Here is a 20,748-nt window from a genome sequence, read left to right on the forward strand (position 1 = left end):
TTTGCAGGGCCTTGTCTTCCCCTGCTGTTATGATATCTGATCACCCTGATGGAGATTGTATTGTATTCTCCTTCCCTAGTCCTAAGGATAGAACCCAGCTGCAAGAGATTCAGCATGAATAAAAAAAGGAGCTTTCCTTGCATCCTGCAACTTCGAAAAGAGGGATGAGTCTGATTCCCAGGACTCAGAACCAGTTGAAGGCAAGAGCTATGGCCTTTCTGACCCATCTTTGGGCTTCCCACAGAAATCTGGTTGGCCAGTATGTAGCCCATGGCATAAAACACACTGAAGTAGTGAAGCCACACACACTCTACAATTATAGAAGTACAGAGGCTTCGTTAACTGAGGTTAACTTTGTCAAAGACATTCTTTTTTTAAAAGCTGTCTTATCCTCCCCAACCCCTCTTTTCCTCTTCACCCTCTGTCTAACTGGCAGTGTTTTTATTTTGTTTTTTACAGATGCTAAAGGATAATTAAAACATATTTAACTAGCACGTTAAAGAGTCACAGATCTATAAATCTGGCCACCAAAATAGGATTCATAAACAAAGTGGAGACAGGTGAAAGAAAAAGTCATCCCGGGATCATTCTGGAAGAAGCCTTTCAGGAAGGCTCAAAATATTTTTATACGCTTGTGTTTGGCATACTTGACTTGGTTGTTTGATTTCACATATGTTCACTGTTAGTTTTGAATAAGTTTTTTTATTTGACATGAATAAACATGATGAACTGCCGTTCTTTTCTGAAGTGTAGGAACCTATCCCTCTTCTTTCTACATTACTGCTATCTCTGGTACGAAATTTTCTGTTGAAGAAGTAAGGCCGAGGAACACATCTACTTTGTTGATGGAGGTATACCGGAGTTCGTTGTAACTTAGTTATTGTACGTTAATTACTGCAAAAAGGGGAGAGAATTACAAGGACTACACTATATGTAATTGTTATGAAGGTAGGGTTAGTCATGCGAGTTACTGCAATGGGTCTTCTGGCATTTTAAAAGCTAGAACGTTTTATTTGGTGTAAGCCTTTATGGACTGTAGCACTTATACCAAATAAAACTTATTGCTCTTTCAGGTGCAATAAACCTTGTTGTCATTTGTGTAAGCTCTTATTTGAACTAGGGGTCTGCTAGCTCAGGTTCTTTGACACTACATGAAGGATAAAGAAAGGGCAGTGTGTGTGTGCGCGCCTTCATGCATTTCTTAGGTTTTCTTAGGCAAGGAAGAAGTGTTTTTGTCCGGTCCTTTGTCTCAAATGGAGCCTACAACACCTAATATTCATTGTCTCCCATCCAAGTACTAACCAGGACTGACCCTGCAGAGGTAATCTGGTGCCTTTAGGCCTAAAGAGCAGCTTAAGGGACCCCATTTTGCAACTTCCTAAGCCTCCAAACTCCAATACTTTTTAAAAATTCAGCCAAGTTTTCATCCCCCAAAACTGAAAACCCGCCAAATTTGCCCCCACAACCCTCCAAACCCCAGAAACCGCAAAGATCAGCTGTTTCTAGGCCAAATTCTCCACTATATTTAATGTCAGCCTAAGCAACCACCTTATACAACAAAACAGACACCTACAGGAAGAACAGAAGGAACAGCACAACAATGTAAGAATCATCTTAGGCTGCTTTTCTCCAAGCAACTGGCATTCAGAGACATGCTAATCCTGATCCTAAAGGGAATATAATACAGTCAATGCCAACAGTAGCCATAGATTCTCCTGTCTGCAATAAATCTGCCCAGTACATTTTTAAAACATTACCCTGTCTTGCTACAGTGAATTTCATGATTTAACGTAAGTAGGTTCAGTTTAAGTTAAAAGTATTAGATCTAGTGCAGTAGGCCCTTGGTCTTCACTGGGGTTTGGCTCCTGGCCCTCCCATGGATACCAAAATCCATGGATGCTCAAGTCCTATTAAATACAATGGTGTAATAAAATGGTGCCCCTTATATAAAACAGCAAAATCAAGCTTTGTTTTCTGGAATTTCTCTCTCCTCATTAGAAATTCTAGTCTATCACCAGAGGTCTGAATTGAGAGAAAGGTCTCTTATCACACTACATGGGCTCACTGGCTTTTACCTAGTATCACAGAGTCTGTGTTGTCAGCAACAATTTTGTGAATGGTCAGCCTTAATTGACTTAATTGTCACTGCCAGTATTTACTTGCATTCAAATTCCTTTTGTACTGTAAAGGTGACAAAATATTCTTTGTTGATTTATATGACTCCCATTTTGGGAATGGGAATCATGCAAAACAACAAAGACTTAACAGCCGACCCTTTTCAAACTTTGAAAGTTAGTCTCTACTTGACTGCACAGGTGACAGTCACCAGAAATGTTTTTGTTGTGTATTATGGATAAAGAACTGGACGGTAAACATGGATTACTTCTCTGATATATAACAATGGATTTTTGAACAATAAGGACTCTAACAATATAATATTTTGAGGTTATGGTTATTAGTAATTCTAGTAGGATTATTTAGTTGGACCTGTAAGGGCAAGATAGTAGGTTTCCTTTTTATTTATCTTTTCATTATAGTTAGGGTGGCCATAGCCCTTTTTTCTTCTTTTTCTTTCTCTTTGTCTCTTTATTTTCTGTCTATACTTTCTGAATGTTTTTTCTAAATGTATATTATCTTGGTTTTGATTGTAAATCAGACTGTTAGTGTTAAATTTATAAATAAATACATTGCCCCTCCCCCCCAAAAAAAAGATTTAACAGGAGACCTTCCTTTCAAGCTTTGAAAGTTACTCTCAACTTGATTTGCTCAGGGGACTATATATATAGTAATTCTCTCTTGTTCCAGAAATACATTGTTCAGCTATGTCAGTCAATAATGTTGTTGTTGTTGTTGTTGTTGTTATTATTATTATTATTATTATTATTATTAAGCTTTATTTATAAAACACTGTAAATTTACACAGGGCTGTACATACAATCAATTAAAATAGATAAAATAAACCTGCCTATGGCATACACTCTATTAGCTTTTGTTAGGTTTCGAGAGTTTATTCTGTTTTATTGTACCATCTGTATACAATGTTCAGTGAATCCTCCCCGCCAGAGATTAATAAACTGCCAAGAAAACAGGGGAAACAATTGCATTTCAAAAGCACCTGTTGACTTCTGAGACATCAGCTGTTTATATGCTAGACTGATATTTCTGGTTACTTATTATATTTTTATTATTCTGTTACTGACATTGTTATCCCACCTTTCCTCCAGTGATATCCACTATTTCGTCCTCACAACCACCTGAGAGGGAGACTAACCCATAGTTACCCAGTAAGTTTCAAGATTCAGTGGGAACTGAATCTCTCAAAAGTCTCAGTCCAAAGCTGTAGCCATTGCATTAGGCCTATGTTTCAAAACTAGATTTACCTTGGGAACATGCTATCAGAGAACACAAAGGGTTATTGTAATAAACTGGATATGGACACCCTATTTGGTTAACCATGCCATAAACCAGGTCTAAAAAAGGAGGCAGAGACAGGGAGACCAGATGTCATAGCTGTGGAGGAGGAGCTGTGGAGCTGCAAAATGTAGGATGTTACAAAATAAAAACTAAAGCCACTCATATAAATATAACTTCATTCTTCTCAGTCATGCTCCAAATGGAGGATATTTTGGAATTCCTCCTGGACAGAAGGCTGAAATGTACGACTTGTCTTGGAAAAGGAGGCTGTCTGGTCACCCTGGGCAGGGAAGTCACAATAAAGCACTGTAGCATATCTACAAATAAACTAGCTTTGGGGCCTCTGAGCTTAAGGCTGACAGAACCTCTCTTCTACCTAAGGGAGTAAAAGACAGCAAATGAGCCCACTGTAGAGGTCCATGAGTACTCCTGCTCCTACTTAGGAATGCTACAAAACCATAAACTGTGCCATGGAATAATAATATAAGGGAAGCTATCACAAGAACATGGAACTAGAAATCCACACAGCCAACATACTGTGGCTGGGGGATTCTGGGAACTGTAGCCCAAATACAATAAGCTTTCAAGCTCTAGCCATCACAAGGGAGAGGACTCAGAATATGCATAGTGCCACCAGCCGCATTTATATGTCATGGTAAGCCATGCATTCCCCAACAGATGAGCAAAGAAGCCACAGCTATTTTTCTCCATTTGTTTCCATCCTGTCCTTTTTGTTAGCAGAGCTAAAAACAAGCCACAGTTTTAAGACCAATCCTAACGACAAACTGTGGTTTAAACAAGCTATGATTCATAAGCCAACAACAATCCAACTGTGATTAGTGGCAGCCAAATAAAACACAACAAGCCAAGTTTCAACAAGCCACAAAAAAAAGTTTTAAGAGAAGTTAGAACTGAGTGATATGACAGCAGCCAGACAATACTCTGCAGCATTGACCTAGCTTTTGATGTAAACAGGAAAGAAACAGAAGAATGGTTTTTCCCTAACCTTGATCAGAAAAGAAAACTCTAGGCATGCACAAACAAGTCAAATACACCTCCTCAGCAGGATCTCGGCTTGTGGTGATGCATATCTGTAGGCACCCTGGACTTAGACGCAGATAGTATACACACCCTTTGTAAAACATGGCAAGGCAGGGAGCAGTAGCCTGCCTGCAAGGAGGCTAGCTCTGTTCCTCCTTCAACAGTGCACTGCATTTCTATGCTGATGTGGAAAGGCCAACCCCACCATTTGGCAAATGGTGCCTCACATCTCTTCCACACTACAGAAATAAAGCAGTTTGACATTCCTTTAACTCTCCCTTAAACTAGTATCCAGAGCTTGGGAAAGTTACTTTTTGGATTACAACATCCAGATTCCCCCAGACAGCATGAGCACTGCCTTGAATGGCAATCTCAATCCAGTGGCCATATTGGCTGTAGAAATCTCAATCACCAGGCTGAAGTTAAATTCAACTACTCCTCAAATTTGCCTCTGTAGATGGAATTGGGGAGCAAAGCCACATCACTGTATCCTTTGCCTCAGACAGCAAAATATGCTGGGCCACCCTTGGGTATAGGCCTTCCCCTACTGAAATCCTCTTCATTTCTATGATGTAGACAGAGGTAGGATTCAGCACATTTCTTCTGCATCAGACAGGTCACTCACTTGTGTGCAGTTCCTTATCACCTACAGCCCTAGTTTTCAACATTTGGTCCTCCAGATGTTTCAGTCTTCAGCTGCCAGAACCTGCCAAACCACTGGCCATAGTGTTTCAGGCTTCTGGGAGCTGAAGTCCAATTTTAAAAACCCCAGGCATCCGGGAAAAGAACATTGGTGCATTTTACAGCTTTCTCATTCTCTTTGATTACCCAAGGTAGGGTTAATTATGCAAAATAAGCAAAATTATGAACATTTGCTCAGTTCAGCTTTTTTTTCTGGCATGGAAGGAAGATTTCTGAAAGAGAGGTTTAGCAGAGAGTGAACAGATTTTTCTCAGAAAATTAAGACTGGTTTTCAGCACTAAGGGTGGGGCCAGGTTGTAAGCTTCCCAGAGGTACCAGATAGGGCAGGGCAAAGATTTAAAATATAAATAAGTGTAGGTACAATTACCTGTGGCAGCTGGGACAGAAACGTGGGTGAGGGAGTGGGGAGGGATAATAAATTACATGACTTGGCATGCACATCCAACACGCAGAAAGCCCAGAAATACAGTCTGCTATGCAATGTACATTACAGTTTTAATTTACCTGCCACTTTTAACTTGAGAATAGCTTACAGCAAGATTAAAAACACACTATCAAGAATACTATAAAACAAGGGTAAGCAGCTGCATGTCCTTTCTGAACCCCCTGTGGACTGCCCCTTCCTAACAGTGCCCTTTCATGCCTCTTTTTCGACCTATCTCCCATTCAAAATGGCAACTGGCAGTGATGTTGTGCCACTTTCTGTTGCTATTTTGGCTGGGATAAGGCCAAAAGAGGAGATACGGGGGATATGTGCTGAAGAGATGAATTGAGCTTTTTTTGCTTGTTTGAGGGGGCGGCACTCCATACCTAGAAAAATTAAAACAAAGGAAGGTTTTGGAAACTTGAAAAGTGGGGTCTGGGAGATGCACATGTTTGCAAGCCACAGTCTCCAAACCCTTGAGATAAAACAGAAAGCATAAAATAGATGAAGACAAATGTATCAGCAGCTGCACCAAAAGTGCCAAATTAAAATAGAACAGTTTACACTGACCAAGGGGCAAACTGGACTAAGTAGTAACTGCGCGAATGGTTTTGAAAAATTTTAAATAGAGAATAGTTTGTTCTGGACCGGGAGCTGAGATGGAGGCAGAGGGTTTTTAACACGTGCAACACGTATTGTATGCATTTTGTTTGGTCCAATAAAGCAATCACTGTTTTGTGAATTTTGGATGTTATTGTACTTTGCTACATGGCCAACATGGCCACCTCTTGCTGTCATCCTACTCCAGATCACACCTATTTGCTTTGGAGGCAAAAGCTCTCCAAAGGAAGACTTTCTTTCAATGCAAATAAATAGAACCCAAGAGGGGAGACAAAAGATTAGTGTCCCCTTCACTAGCCACAAAATGAGTCTCAAGTCATCTCTGGTGTCTGTATGTGTGCGTCTATCTGCTTTTTTAAAAAGCCATTTTTCATGATGGCTTATTCAATGAGTGGTGTCTAATCACATAACAGCCCAACAACGAGAGATGACATGCATTTCACTAAGGAGCCACTTCTGAGAAAGCATTTCTCTTACTGAAAAAGGCAAGAAGGTCATTTGTAGACAACATCGGTGCGGGACAGACTGCCCGAAAAGAGTGGCATGCCGATGGTCTAATTTCCTCTGGAGGGAAGCCACAGCCACCAAACAGTGCGGCTTCCCTATAGAGGAAAACTGGGTTCTTTTTGAGCTGCAGGGGTGGCGTAACAAGCGTGCCACTGTCACACTAGTTATGTAAGCACTATGTGGCAATGTGTGGATGCCGCACGGCGCGTGCGTAACAATGGTGGCGCCCGTGTACACAGGGCACCGTCACTGTTATGCTGCCTGCACATACTAAGGTTAGGGACCATGCGGTTGGCCCACAGTCCCTAACCCTAGAATCGGTGCCGGTATGCCGCTTATTGGTGGTATGTACCGCGCCATCCTCAGCCTCATTTCTTGATCTTAATTCTCAGGAAAGGTATTTGTACATGAGAAAACGTCCCTCAAACATCCAAGGCCATTGTAGAGCTTTAAAACCTAAAATTAGTGCCTTCAGTTTGGTTCAGAAAATAACTGAGAAGCTCTTATCAAACAAGCATGGTATTTCCCCCTGTGAATGGTTCTGCCGTGCCATAATGTGGACAAGCTGCAGTTCCCATACGATCTTCAAGGCCAATCTCATACACAATTTATTACAGCCATCAAGCCAAGAAATGACCAGGTCATGCAGCTGTATAACAAGATCCTTGTTATTCAGAAAGAGGTGCAAACTGAAGAACAGATGAAGCCAACAAAGCTCTCCTGGCAACAACAACCAGCATGAGCTGAACTGAACTGGATCCAGACAATCCATTTTAATCCAGTAAAGACAACAGCCCACTCCACCACTTGGCTGGGAAAGGATATATTAAAAATGGGCCTATAATTGTTTAAAATAAAGAAATCTAGAAGTGGTACACTACAGCACCTTCTGGAAAGAAGCATTAACAACCTACAGGATCTGGATTTCCATCCCCTCCCTACCCAATAAGCTACGGTTCTCCAAGGTGAAGAGCCACTAGGCACGTATTATTCTTTGAATTAAGCCACGCTGAATTCTGAGGGGCTTACTTCAGATTTGACAACATACAGGAATGTGCTGTAAGTGTTATAAGAATATAAGAAAAGTCACGCTGGATCAGACCAGCTTCATTCAACTGAGCCCAGTGTCTGGTTTATATGAGAATGCCTAATCTATTCACCTATTCTTCTCTATACCATGTGTGATTTTATAAACATCAATCATGTCCCCTCTTTTTTCTAAATTAACAAGTCCCAAATAGTATGACCTTTTCCTCTAGGGCAGGAGGAGCCAACTGATGACCTCCAGGCGCTTTTGGACTACAACTCCCATAATTTCCATCCACTGATCAGACCTGATTAAGGTCCTTTTTCCTGTGACAAAGAACAAGATGGCACCGACTCCCATGCCATTTGCAAAATTAGACTGGCCTGGTTTGTTTTTTTTAAGTTATTTTAGGGATTTTTAAAGAAAATTAGTCCTCCCACTTCTATCTATTCTTACTTGTTGTACATTACTCAGGAAACTCTGCCAAGCTGAGAGCTGATAAACCAACAAATAAATAGATCTTTCTTCAACAGTGGTTATGCGGCAACATTGTCTATCAGATGGTCCTTATCTATGCCTGCCTGAGAAGGGAAATTTGTCAGAGAGGCCCTTCAGTGTGTCCCACCAGTGAGGGCAACACATTATGGGAGAGGGTCTTTTTTGCTGTGGCACCGCTAGTTATGGAATACCCCCTTTGGAGGGTATCATTGCAGTGCCAAGTCAAAACATGCCTTTAGGGCCTAAGTGATTCCATCCAAGGGTGCATCTACGCTGTAGAAATAATGTACTTTGTCACTGCCTTAACTGCCATGGCTCCATTTTACAGAATCCTGGGATCTGTAGTTTTGTGAGACACCGGCACTCTTTGGCAGAAAATTTAAAGACTTTGTCAAACTACAAATCCCATAGGATGAAGCTGTAGTACCTAAGTTGGTGTCAAACTGCATTATTTCTACAGTGTAGCTGCAACTCAATTTGCAAATGTGCTATGGCTGGCACTATTTCAAATTGTTTTAATTGGTCTTAAATTATCCGGCTTTATTATTTAATATATTAAGTCTTTAAAAATTATTGTTCTTCCTTATTGTCCTAAATTGACTTTATTTTATGCCATCCTGGGATACTCCTTGGATACAGGGCAAGATATAAATATTTTAGTAAATACCGTAAAACAACACAAAAATACTGGGTTTACTATGATGCTACTTTAGTTGGTTCATGGCCTGTCAGCATGGTCCACAGTTCTCTCCAGTACTTGTCACCAGCCAGCATTTCTTGCCTGAGGCAACTGCTACCAAACAGCAGAGATGGTCCTGTAAAACATCTAGTGCAAATCTTCTGGATGGCAGCTATGATGCTTATACCATATTCCTAGAATCAACAGCGTTTTAGAGCTGGAAAGGGAAAATTGGAGTGCATCTACACTGCAGAAATAATGCAATTTGACCCTACTTTAATTGCCATGGTTCCATAATGTCATGAGGTGCCAGCACTCTTTGGCAGAGAAGGCTAAAGACCTTGTAAAACTCCAAGCCCCAGGATTTCATAGGTTGGAGCTACATCACGTAAAACGGTGTCAAAGTACATTATTTCTACAGTGATGCGTCTCCAGCTCTTGGACAGGAAATCCACAGCTAAAGCATCCCTGACAGATGACCATCCAACCTTTGTTTAAAAACCTACACTGACATCTTCTGCTGGGGGCAACCCCATTTTGGTTGCTTTCCTGGTCAGATAAAAGCAACTAAAAATCAAACTGCTCTTTAAACGCAGGATGTAACAGCAAAATAAAAGGCCATGTTGGCAGCTGTGACACATTGCTACCTACAAAACCTGATGTCTTGTGACTCCTTATACCTGGGACAGGCAAAGTGTGGCCCTTCAGATGTTAGACTGCAATTCCCAGCACCCATGGCCAGCAGTCGATGGTAGGGGATGCTAGGAGCTGCAATCCAACAAACATCTGGAGCACTACATTTTGTCTACTCCCCACTGCCATTCCCTTCTCCTTTTGTGTCATGTCTTCTTAGATTGTAAGCCTAAGGGCAGGGAGCTGTCTAAATAACTATCTGTATGCCACTCTGAGAGCCTTTGTGGCTGAAGAGTGGGGTATAAATGCAATAAAACAAATACACAAATACTCCTGCCCTAGCAGCCTTCTGTTTACCTACCTGCTACCCAATGCACCCACCATTGCAGGGCTGTAATTTTGCGATCTAGACCACACAGGCTTTTAATGAACAACAGCACACATGTTTTACATATAGTGTTTCAAACTACAGGCTTTCACACATGATTTCCACATTGTTTCTGCAGCATTACACAAAGTGGATTCCCAACACAGAAAAAACCAAAAGGGACTCCGAAGCATTTTTTAAAAATGTAACCCAACTGACAGCCAGATCCTATACATTTTTCTTTCAAGCCCAGTATGCTCAGTGGGGACAAAACTGTTCATAAGCTGGAAGCCTAGGGCTCCCATCATAGGCATATTTACTTGGGAGTATACTCTGCTGCAGTAAGTGTTATTTATTTCTGAATAATGTGCATAGAATTGAATCAAACCATTTTTTGTTTTGTTTTGGAATCTAAGAGTATAATTTGAAAAGTAAATTTCCAAAGTCGGGCTTCGGCAGTTATTTCAGCATTACTTTAATCCATTAGAATATAATTTTCAGACACATAAAGGGTTATTTTCAACACACACACAAAAGGATGTGGATGAATAGAAGTGTCTATGTAAATCATGGGGTTAAAGGGCCATGGATTGCATTTGGAGATATCACATTTCTATTCAACATGATTCCTAAATTTCTCAGAAAAGAACCCAATCATGTAACACTTAGAGGAGGAATAAGCCTATTGTCCACCAGATTTTCGATTACAATTCCCACCAGCCTTAACCAGCATAACCAAATGATCAGTAATTATGGGAGTTGTAGTGAAAAAACATCAGAAGGGGCCCAGGTTAGCCTTCAGGGGACTGAGGTTTAGGTTTTCCTTAAGCCAGTCTTGGGCCAGTTACTTTCTTTTTCAACCTAACCTACTTCACAGGGCTGTAGAGGGGATAAAAATGACAAAAAGGGAACTACTTCTGCCACCTTTAAATCCTTCACTGAGGCAATAAAACAAAATAAACTATTCAACATAAAACTGAACAACTCGTTCCCAGCCAGCGGTTGCTGTTGATAAATTAGCATAGCAAGACAGTAAGCAATATAACAAATGCCAAGAGGAGAGTGTTCATATACATCCAGTTTATGGAAATAGGTTTTTAAACTTTCAGACCCAGGAGCCATCTTTAAGCTCAAATCACCAAATGCAGCTCAGTGTTAAAGTTGTATCGTAACATCTCTCTCTTAATCTCTCCCTCTCTCTCTGAATCTTCCCTTCCACCTTTTATCTTCTCTCAACACACACCAATAGCCTTAAATGTCAATTACAAAAAAGGAGAAAAGGAAAATAACACAGCAGTGTCACTGTCATTGGTGTGATTCACCTTCATCAGGGTGTAACCCAACCAACTTAGAATCACAGAGTTGGAAGCAACCCCAAGCGTCATCCAGTCCAACCCCCTGCCATGCAGGAACTCTCCATCAAAGCACTCTGGACAGATGGCCATCCAGCCTCTGTTCAGAAACCTCCAAAGAGGGAGACTCACCATACTCCGAAGCAGAGCATTCCACTGTGAAACAGCTCTTAGTATCAAGAAGTTATTCCTAATGTTGAAATGGAATCTCTTTTCCTGTAGCTTGCATCTACTGCTCCAGGTCCTATTCTCTGGAGCAGCAGAAAACAAGCTTGCTCCATCCTCAATATGACATCCCTTTCAAATATTTGAACATGGCTATCGTGTCACTTCTTAATCTTCTCTTCATCAGTCTAAACATGCTCATCTCCCTACGGTGCTCCTCACAGGGCATGGTTTCACCTTTCACCATTATGGTTGCCCTCCTCTGGACACAACTTTTGTGTCATATATTGTGACATATACAGCTGGCCTACCATATCCACTAATTCCTTATCCACGGATTCAACCATCCACAGCTTGAATATATTTTCAAGATGTGGACGGTTTAATCTGTGGATAAGGAATCAGTGGATATGGTAGGCCAGCTGTATATGTCACAATATATGATACACAATGTGACATATATGACACTATATGTCACATTGGTGTTCAGCTGGTATATATACATATAAATTCCAAAAAGCAAACCTCAATTTTACATTTTATATAAGAAGCACCATTTTACTACACCACTGTACTTAGTGGGACCTGAACCTCCATGGATTTTGGTATTCATAGGGAGTCCTGGAAACAAACCCCCTCAGATACCAAGGGTCTTTCAAGAAAACCATTCACAGCCCTGGCATCCATTTATTCATACACACACTTTCCAGACTACATTTTATATTTCGTCTGCAATCACTTTTCACAGAGAGGCTAGCTCCTAGTAACTGTAAGCAGTCTCAACGTAGATGAGGACTGCTGCAGCCTTTAAGGCATCTGCAAGTCGCTTCAGAGTAAGCGTGGCCCTAATCCAGCGGCTTAGACCAGATGAACTTTTAATGACAACCCAGACACACACACACGCAAACACTACACGCAAACACACTTTCCTTTCCCCTAATCCTTTTAAGGCCCCATGGCTCCGGCCACAGCCATTTCACTTTTTAATCCAGTCAAGGCGCAAATTCAAAGCACTGGAAGAATACCAATTCCTTCCTTCTCTCTTTCTGTCTTGCACACACACACACACACACACACAGTACAAACGCAACAGCAAAGGGCATCCAAGCTGGAGATCTAAAATGCTAGCTACCAAGAGTAGCCATGGTGAAAAATTCAGAAACATGGCCAGCCGGAGAGAAAGGAGGGGAGTTTTCATTATTCTTGTGTGGACAAAAGAGCCAGGTGCTGCCAGAGACCTCTAAGTGTGATCTTCTCACGTGAAATATTGTAAACACACACACACATACACACAAGAACAAAGAGAAGTCCCTCAAAAGAACACAACAGTGGGAAAGGAGAAAGGAGGATGAAGAAAGATGGGGGCAAAGTGGCTACAAAGAAAACCGGGGAAGGCAGGCAAAGAAATTCCAGACGCGCCAAGATGGCGCAGAGAACGACAGGCCTCTGGCGAAGCCTCTTGAGGGAAAACACCCGCTCTTCTTTCTTTCTTTCCTTCCTTCCTTCTTTCCTTCTTCCTTTCTATACCACACCAAACTCTCTCCTGAACCCTTCTTTTGCGCTTTTCCTTTTTCTATCCACGACTCAATTCAATTTCCTGGAATAACATTTTGTACAGTTGTTAAAACAATAAAATAAACAACCCATTGCCCCCTCGGACCAAACAATACCTGTTTTTTCTTTGATTTCACAGAGGACGGTGAATAAGGCCGGCTTCATGCGGTGACAATTCAGCGCGTGTTTCCTGCAGTTTAAACAGTGGGAGAGAGAGCAGATAAAGCCCATATTTTTGGAAAGAGTTTTGGGGATGTAATCATATCAATAATATAATATTAAAAAACCAAATAAGAATTTATATCTGTTTCTGCAATAGGCCTCAGACCTGATGAACAAGTCTACCTCCATTTATTGGTGCATATAATGGAGTCCTCACTCCACCCCAAATAATGCCAAATATAATTCCAGACAACCACAATAATAAAAACTTTACATATTATGAAATGGTTTGTCAAATGTAGCAGTTGTCACAGGTAAAAGTAAAACGGACAAACTTTGTTAAAAGTTGTGGATGATAAAGAGAAGGTAGATAGTCATTTCTCCCCATTTCTCGTATTTATTTTTTACTGGGAGAAATGGCATGAACCAATGAAATAAAATCACATTAATCTTTTCTCGAACCCCATTTACTCTTTACTTGAAAAAATGACATAAACCAATGAAATAAAATCACATTAATGTTTTCTTGACCCCATTGATTTTTTTACTGGGAGAAACGGCATAGACCAATGAAATAAAACCAAATTAATGTTTTTTCACTGCATATATATTTTTGTTGGGCTCTCACTTCTAATTTAATTACACTATAAAGTACCTTCAGTATAAAGCAATTTCAAAAAACACAGATGCTTTGTACCAAAGCATAATCATACCCTTTAAAATGTGAGATTCTCCATTTTGGCTAGTGAACTCACCCCATTTCTAAACAACATTGCAGTTCACAAATGGAAACAGTTTAGTAAATTAAAACTGTGCATATATGGAATAAAACCTCCACGTTAAACAACAGCTGAGGCACACAACACATACTGAAATGAAACCTCTGACAAATAGGTAATTTCTTGCCTCCGCAACAAAATAAGTATTTATAATTCAAACAGAGAAACCTCCTTTTAGATCAGCACACAATCCTGAGTTTCCACCATGAATTCTCTCTCCAGAACACAACTTTCACCGTGCAGAGTAAAATATCGAACAGAGCGCTATTTTTTTTGTTTATAGTCATACAATGTCCACCACCCAGTGATTTAAGACAAAAACCTCCAACCCATCATTCAGCTCAAATTCAATTTAATACAGAGAGCCACATGGGTCTAGGAAAAGACACCCCTGAGGAACCTAACTTTCTAAATGTACAATGCTCCTCTCTCTTCCAGACCACAGATTCACAATAGTTAAAACATTGCCACTGTGTTCTCTCACCCACATTGACAACTCCCAAGTGAAAGCCACTGAACAGGAATTAAAACAGACCCTTTTGATGGGAACCAACCTCAAAAATACAGACCATATTGCAAACCTTGCCCTTGCAAACTGTACCTTAAACCGAGGACTATCTAACTAATTTTCTAGATTGTTAATCAACACATTTTATATTATTTTATTTAAAAACAACAACCACCATACATAATCCAAGCTAACAAAACCCACAATTCAGCAACACCTTTATGAGAACCAGCCAAAAGACCACAAAAGTGGGAATACTTTTCAGTCCTCCACAATTCTTCTGTTCAAAAGGCTGCACGTTCTTTGATGGCACTTTTTATTTATCTAAATTATACATTTTTAATATTGCTTTTTCCCACTTCCCTTCTTAGGCTGCACCAGCATAGCTATCTTTTGTTTAATTTCAAAGTTTGGCAGTGAAAGAGTCACAGGGAACCTGAACATCAGGCCCTTTTTCCAAGTTGGTGATACACAACCTGTTTGCTCCCTCCACTTTCCAGTTGGTATTATACATATTTGTGCGTGTGTGCACACATAACACACAATAAAAAATCACCCAATATTAATTAACAATGCTGATGTAATGCAGAGACCCATTAAAGGGGTTGTCTAGATGAAATTAAAAGTGTAATCTGGTAGGTTTAGACTGACAAGCCAAGAACTGTTAATTCTCTGGAAGAGAAATACTATCTGGCTGTTTCAACAAGAGACCTGGGGTTCAGGAATAAGTGGGGAATTGTTAATTAAGGGAATAATCCACAGACTTTCCCTATCAACCAGCTCTTATATCCCCTAATCACTATGGATCAAATCCAGATTTAGCAGTCCTTCAAGTAAACCCACTCAAATTTTCCTTTAATCTTAACCAGGCCAAGTCTGGATCCCACCCTCCACTGCAATTCCCCAACCCTGTATAATGTTTTGCTCCCATTTTTCTACCCCAAATTAATTCAATACATGCATTCTGTACCTACAGAAGCCCTACACCAGGCTGGAAAAAAAACATTCACATCCCATACAACTGCCAAAATTCCTTTCTTGTTCTAAATCCCAGATCCACCCCCCCAAAAAAACCCCCAAACACTCCCTAATCCACACTTCTTTACCACCTGACTGTGATTCTTCCCCTTCAAGACTATCAAAGAATTTTTTTTAAATCCAACTTGTTTCATGTCTTCATGCCTTCAGGGATCCCCCAGAAACTCCACTCAAGTCCCCCATCAAAGGATGCAATTCTGGCAAGCATCCTTTTCTTTCTTTCTTTTCCTTCCTTATGATCATCTCCAACCCTCACTTTTCAATTCGCCCTCCCCCCAAAAATCTGGCATACCAAAGAGCTCACTCCCCCCCAAATCTGGACAGGTGGGGATGCTCCTTCCAAAATATCCCCCCAAATCTGGACAGATTGGGAGGCTCCATCTAAAGTATCCTCCCAAATGTAGACAGGTGGGGATGCTTCATCCAAAATATCTCTCCCCAATTCTGGACAGTTGGGGATACTCCATCCAAAGTATCCCCCAAATCTAAACAGGGAGGGGAATGCTCCTTCAAAATTACCCCCCCCCAATCTGGACAGGTGAGGAGGCTCCATTCAAAGCATCCCCTCCAAATCTGGACAGGTGAAGAGGCCCCATCCAAAGTATCCCCCAAATGCTGGACAGGTGGGGATACTCCACCCAAAGCATCTGGACAGGTAGGGATGCTCCATCCAAAGTATCCCCTCCAAATCTAAACAGGAAGGGGAATATTCCTTCAAAAGTACCCCCTCCCCAAAAATATGGAAAGGTGGGTAGGCTCCATCCAAAGTATCCCCCCCCCAGATTTGGACAAGTGAAGAGGATCCATCCAAAGTGCTCCCCAACTCCTTCGAGGAGAACCCCCCAACTCCATCCCCTTATTGTCCACCGACCCAAAGGCTTCTCAAACACCGCCATCTCCACCCTCAAACCCCAAGACTTTCAGGTGGGGAGACCCCTCCCTGCCCCCCTCAGCCCTTGCCCCCCTCCCCCAACTCAGTGCTTGCTTTGCCCTGACTTTCCTCCCAGCAGAGGCACAAAGGGAGACCCTCCACCCCCAACTTTCCTCCCCCTCAGACCCTTCTCCCCCCAAGTCCAACCCCAACAACAACAACAAAAACAACAAGGGAGAAGGGGGTAACCAACTTTGCTTGAGCTTCATCCAAGCTTTGGTCGGTGATGGTCATGATCTGCTGGAGGATGTCGCCAATGTCTTGCTTCCTGGGCTCTCCGTTATCCGAGGGGGGCTCATGGAGGGAGTGGGGGCCCATGGGGGGCACCCCTGGCACCGAGGGGTGCCCCGTCAGCCCCACAGCCCCCCGGGCTTGGATCAGCCTCCCTTGGTCATCCATTCTGGCCGAGGATGGCCCCCCCTTTTACCCCAAACCCACCCAAAAAAAGCAAGAAATGCGCACAGGAGGCAGGCGCGCAAAGACGCACAAAAGGCTCCTCGCCTCCTTCTCCCCCGGTTCCTTTCTTTCCCCTTAAAAATCTCCCCACAAGGGAAGGAGGGATGGAAGAAGAGGAGGCGGAGGAGGAGGAAAAGAGAAACAACGCCGCCGCCAAGGCTTTGGTGGGGGTCTATTCCATCTTAGATGCTCTCTCCTCCAGGGCCCCTTTCCTTGGAGACTTTGGGGCTGGGAAAATGGAGTCCCACACAAGGGCTGGAGGAGGAGCTGGAAAGGGGGAGGGAAAAGGAGGAGGAGAAGAGAGGGAGGAAGGCAGAGAGAGATCAGCTTCTCAGCTTGCTCTTTCTTTTTTCTTTTTTTCCTTCCCCCCCTCCTCCTCCTCCTCTTTTCAAGGCCTCCCCTTCTTCCCCCCAACCCAAGCCCTTGTGGTTGTGCCAGGCCTGGGCAATGATCTTTGTGGTGGCCTCTCCTTTCCCCTCTTTCTGTTTGCTGCCCTCAGCTGGATGGCTTCAAGAAAAACGCCTGGAGGAAAGAAGAAGGAAAGAGAAAGAGGAGGAGGAGGAGAAGCCCAGCCAGCAGGCAGAAAGAAGGAGGGGAAAAAATAATCCTGCTTGCTTTCAAGCTAAAAGGAAAAAAGAAAGGAGGAGGGAATGGCTGGAGGCAGGGGGAACAGAAGTCCTCCTTAGCATCACAGAGTTGGAACAAGAGACCTCAAGGCAGGGCCATCCAGTCCAAACCCCTGCTATGCAGGAATACACCATCAAAACAATCCCACCAAATGGCCAGCCTCTGTTCAAAAACCTCTAAAGAAGGAGACTCCACCACTCTCCAAGGCAACATCTTCCACTTTGACCATCAGTTAGTTTATTCTTATGTTGAGGCGGAATCTCTTTTCCTGCAACCTCCAGCCACTGTTCCAGGACCTGTTCTCTGAGGCAACAGAAAACAGGCTTGCTCCCTCCTCAATATGACATCCTCTCAAGTATTTAAACAGGACTATCCCCTCCTTAAAAAGATTAAACAATATAAGACTTAAAATTACAGAACTATTAAAAACCAATAACTATGGCAGAGTAATGTTGAGATTCCACCTCAACATTAGGAGGAACTTCCTGACAGTAAGGGCTGTTCGACAGTGGAACACACTTCCTAGGAGTGTAGTGGAGTCTCCCTTGGAGGTCTTCAAACAGAGGCTGGATGGCCATCTGTCAGGGATGTTTTGATCTGGATTTCCTGCATGGCAGGGGGTTGGACTGGATGGCCCTTGCGGTCTCTTCCAACTCTATGATTCTGAGTCATCACATATATGTGGGGGAATCACCACATGACCAAGTAGTTTATTCTGGAAAAGCCTGCCGGAAGACATCCATCTTGACAGCTTTCTTGAACACGACCAACTGAACGATAAAAACACTCATAACTGTAAAATCATCCTTACTAGCCATGCTCAAAATGGAGGACATTTTGGAATTCCTCTTGGGCAAAAGATTGAAATGTAGAACATGTATGGGGAAAGGAGGACATCTGGTCACCCCGACCCCAACTCATGGCAACACTATGGGTGAGACACCTCCAAAACCACCTGCCTTCCACTGCTCTGCTTAGGCCCTGCAAACTCAAATCCGTGACCTCCTTAATTGAGTTTAACCGTCTAAGTGTGCATATCCACAGACAGCTGCTTTGGCCATGTAGCAAAGGACCTCTAAGATAACATCCAAAATCGACAAAACAGTGATATCTTTGTGGGGGGTTAACCAAATGCTATATATATATGTTGCAAGCTTTCAAAGCTTCGCTGGCTTCTTTATCAGGCAAAGATGTTAAAAATCATACAGGAGAGAAATAAAATTAAAATGATGTCAGTCACAAACCTGAATTTTGTCAAGAGCCAGCTGTTGTCAGTTCAAATGGTTCTGGAGGGAAATTCATGCAGGCAACTGTGTGGTTTTCTTCTTATTCTACTGCCATCTACTTTTCCTAGCTTTTTTGTCTTTTCTAATGAGTTCTGCCTTCTCATGATGAGAAGAAAAAGAGCCCTCCCTCCAATCCATCTGCCTTGGTCCAGGCCTCAGAGGGAGAGAAGAATGCTGGACCTCATCTCTCCCCCCCCCCCCATTCCCTTCTCCTTTTGTGTCGCGTCTTTTTAGAGGGCAGGGAACCATCTATTATCCCCTCTGTTGTAAGCCGCCCGGATTCCCAGTGATTGGGCAGCATATAAATAAATTCTACATGGCTTGGGCCCAACCTATTTGAGGGATCGCCTGCTCCCACATAATCCGCCCCGCACCCTCAGGTCCTCTGGGAGGAATCTATTGCAGCCTTTAAAAACCAGACTAACTGCTACCTCCCAGAGGGCCTTCTCTGCAATTGCTCCTAAACTATGGAACGGTCTGCCAGACGAGATCTGTCAAATTGCCAGCTTAGACAGCTTTAAAAAAGCTGTCAAGATGGATCTCTTCTGGCAAGCCTTTCCTGAATAAAAAGTGCCCGGCCACAGGATGACTGCCCCCCACATCATGGATTAGCCCACTGCTCTGTCCTCGTTGTATTTTTTATTGTGTTTTAAATAGATATTTTAATTGTAACATGTTTAATCCTGTTTTAAGGGGGGGAATTTTGGACATAATTTTGTAAATGTGGATTTTAATGTGTTGTGAGCCGCTTTGATTGTCTTGTCACAGAAAAGTGGGATACAAATAAAAGTTTTATTAATTATTATTATTATTATTATGATGATGATGATGATGTGACCAAAGTACAACAGCCTCAGTTTTGTCATCTTGGCTTCCAGAGAGATTTCAGGCTTGATCTGTTCAAGGGCCCATTTATTTGTCTTTTTGGCTGTCCGTGATATCCTCAGCACTCTTTTCCAGCACCACATCTCAAATTAATTAATTTTCTTTTTATCTACTTTCTTCAGCGTCCTTCTGTATATAGTGATGGCGAATACAATGGCTTGTACAGTTCTGACTATAGTGTTCAGTTGTATGTCTTTACTCTTTAGGATGTTTTCTAGTTCTTTCATGGCTGCCCTTCCCATTCCTAGACTTTTTCTGATTTTTTGACTGCAGTCTCCATTCTGAACAACGTTTGACCCAAGGTACAGAAACTCTTTATTTTGATTTCATCGTCATCTAGTATGAACTTATCTAGATGCTTCATGGTCGTTATTTTTGTTTTCTTTATGTTCAGCAGTAATCCTGCCTTTGCACTTTCTTCTTTGACCTTCCATAATAATTGTTCCAGATCTGTGAGGTTTTCCGCCAATCGTATAGTATCATCCACTTATCTTAGACTGTTGATATTCCTCCTATCTTCACTCCTTCTTTTGAGGCTTGTCTACACAATTAAAATACTCCTCATTTGAATCAAATAGACCAGTGGTTCCCAAACTTTGTTCCTCCAGATGTTTTGGACTTCTGCTCCCAGAATCCCTGATTGCTGGTCAAGCTGGCTAGGGCTTCTGGGAGCTGAAGTCCAAAATACCTGGAGGAACAAAGTTTGGGAATCACTGGAATAGACTGTGATCCAGCCACATACGATACAGAAGAATTCACACTGGGAGGACATAAAACTCCATGAACTTCGTTGAAAAAGGATTCACAGTTTTTACTGGAGTATTCATTATCAAATGTGTGACCATCTGTCCAATTCACATGGATTCGCATCGCTGCATATTTTTGGTGAAGGGAAGGCAAATAAATGGGAATTTGCATAGGAAAGACAAATGTTAATGTGAATGTGCAAAAACCCACAGAAATTTGCACAATATACTTATATGTAGACTACCCTTTGGCTTCTAGGGAGAGTGTGTGCTTAGTTTGCTCTCAGGCCCAAAAGATCACTAAACTGAGACAATCCCGCATTGCAACAAGGTGACTCACTGGAAA

General features: G+C 42.1%; 1 protein-coding gene across 3 annotated transcripts in view; it reads right to left on the bottom strand.

Annotated features, from left to right (window-relative positions):
* PBX2 (PBX homeobox 2) overlaps positions 1 to 17,169 on the bottom strand; it is a 49,228-nt gene extending 32,059 nt beyond the window's left edge. The window contains exons 1-2 of one of the 3 annotated variants that reach the window (XM_042450799.1): positions 16,596 to 17,169; positions 13,101 to 13,186 (exon numbers count right to left, since the gene is read on the bottom strand). In XM_042450799.1, the coding sequence (XP_042306733.1) occupies positions 13,101 to 13,186; positions 16,596 to 16,801 (292 nt within the window). In that variant the 5' untranslated portion in view covers positions 16,802 to 17,169. The remainder of the gene's footprint in view (positions 1 to 13,100; positions 13,187 to 16,595) is intronic. The other 2 variants (XM_042450797.1, XM_042450798.1) reach the window with 2 other exon arrangements.
* Between the last annotated feature and the right edge of the window lie 3,579 nt (positions 17,170 to 20,748).

Source organism: Sceloporus undulatus, chromosome 2 (assembly GCF_019175285.1).
Source record: "Sceloporus undulatus isolate JIND9_A2432 ecotype Alabama chromosome 2, SceUnd_v1.1, whole genome shotgun sequence".
NCBI classification, from domain to species: domain Eukaryota; kingdom Metazoa; phylum Chordata; class Lepidosauria; order Squamata; family Phrynosomatidae; genus Sceloporus; species Sceloporus undulatus.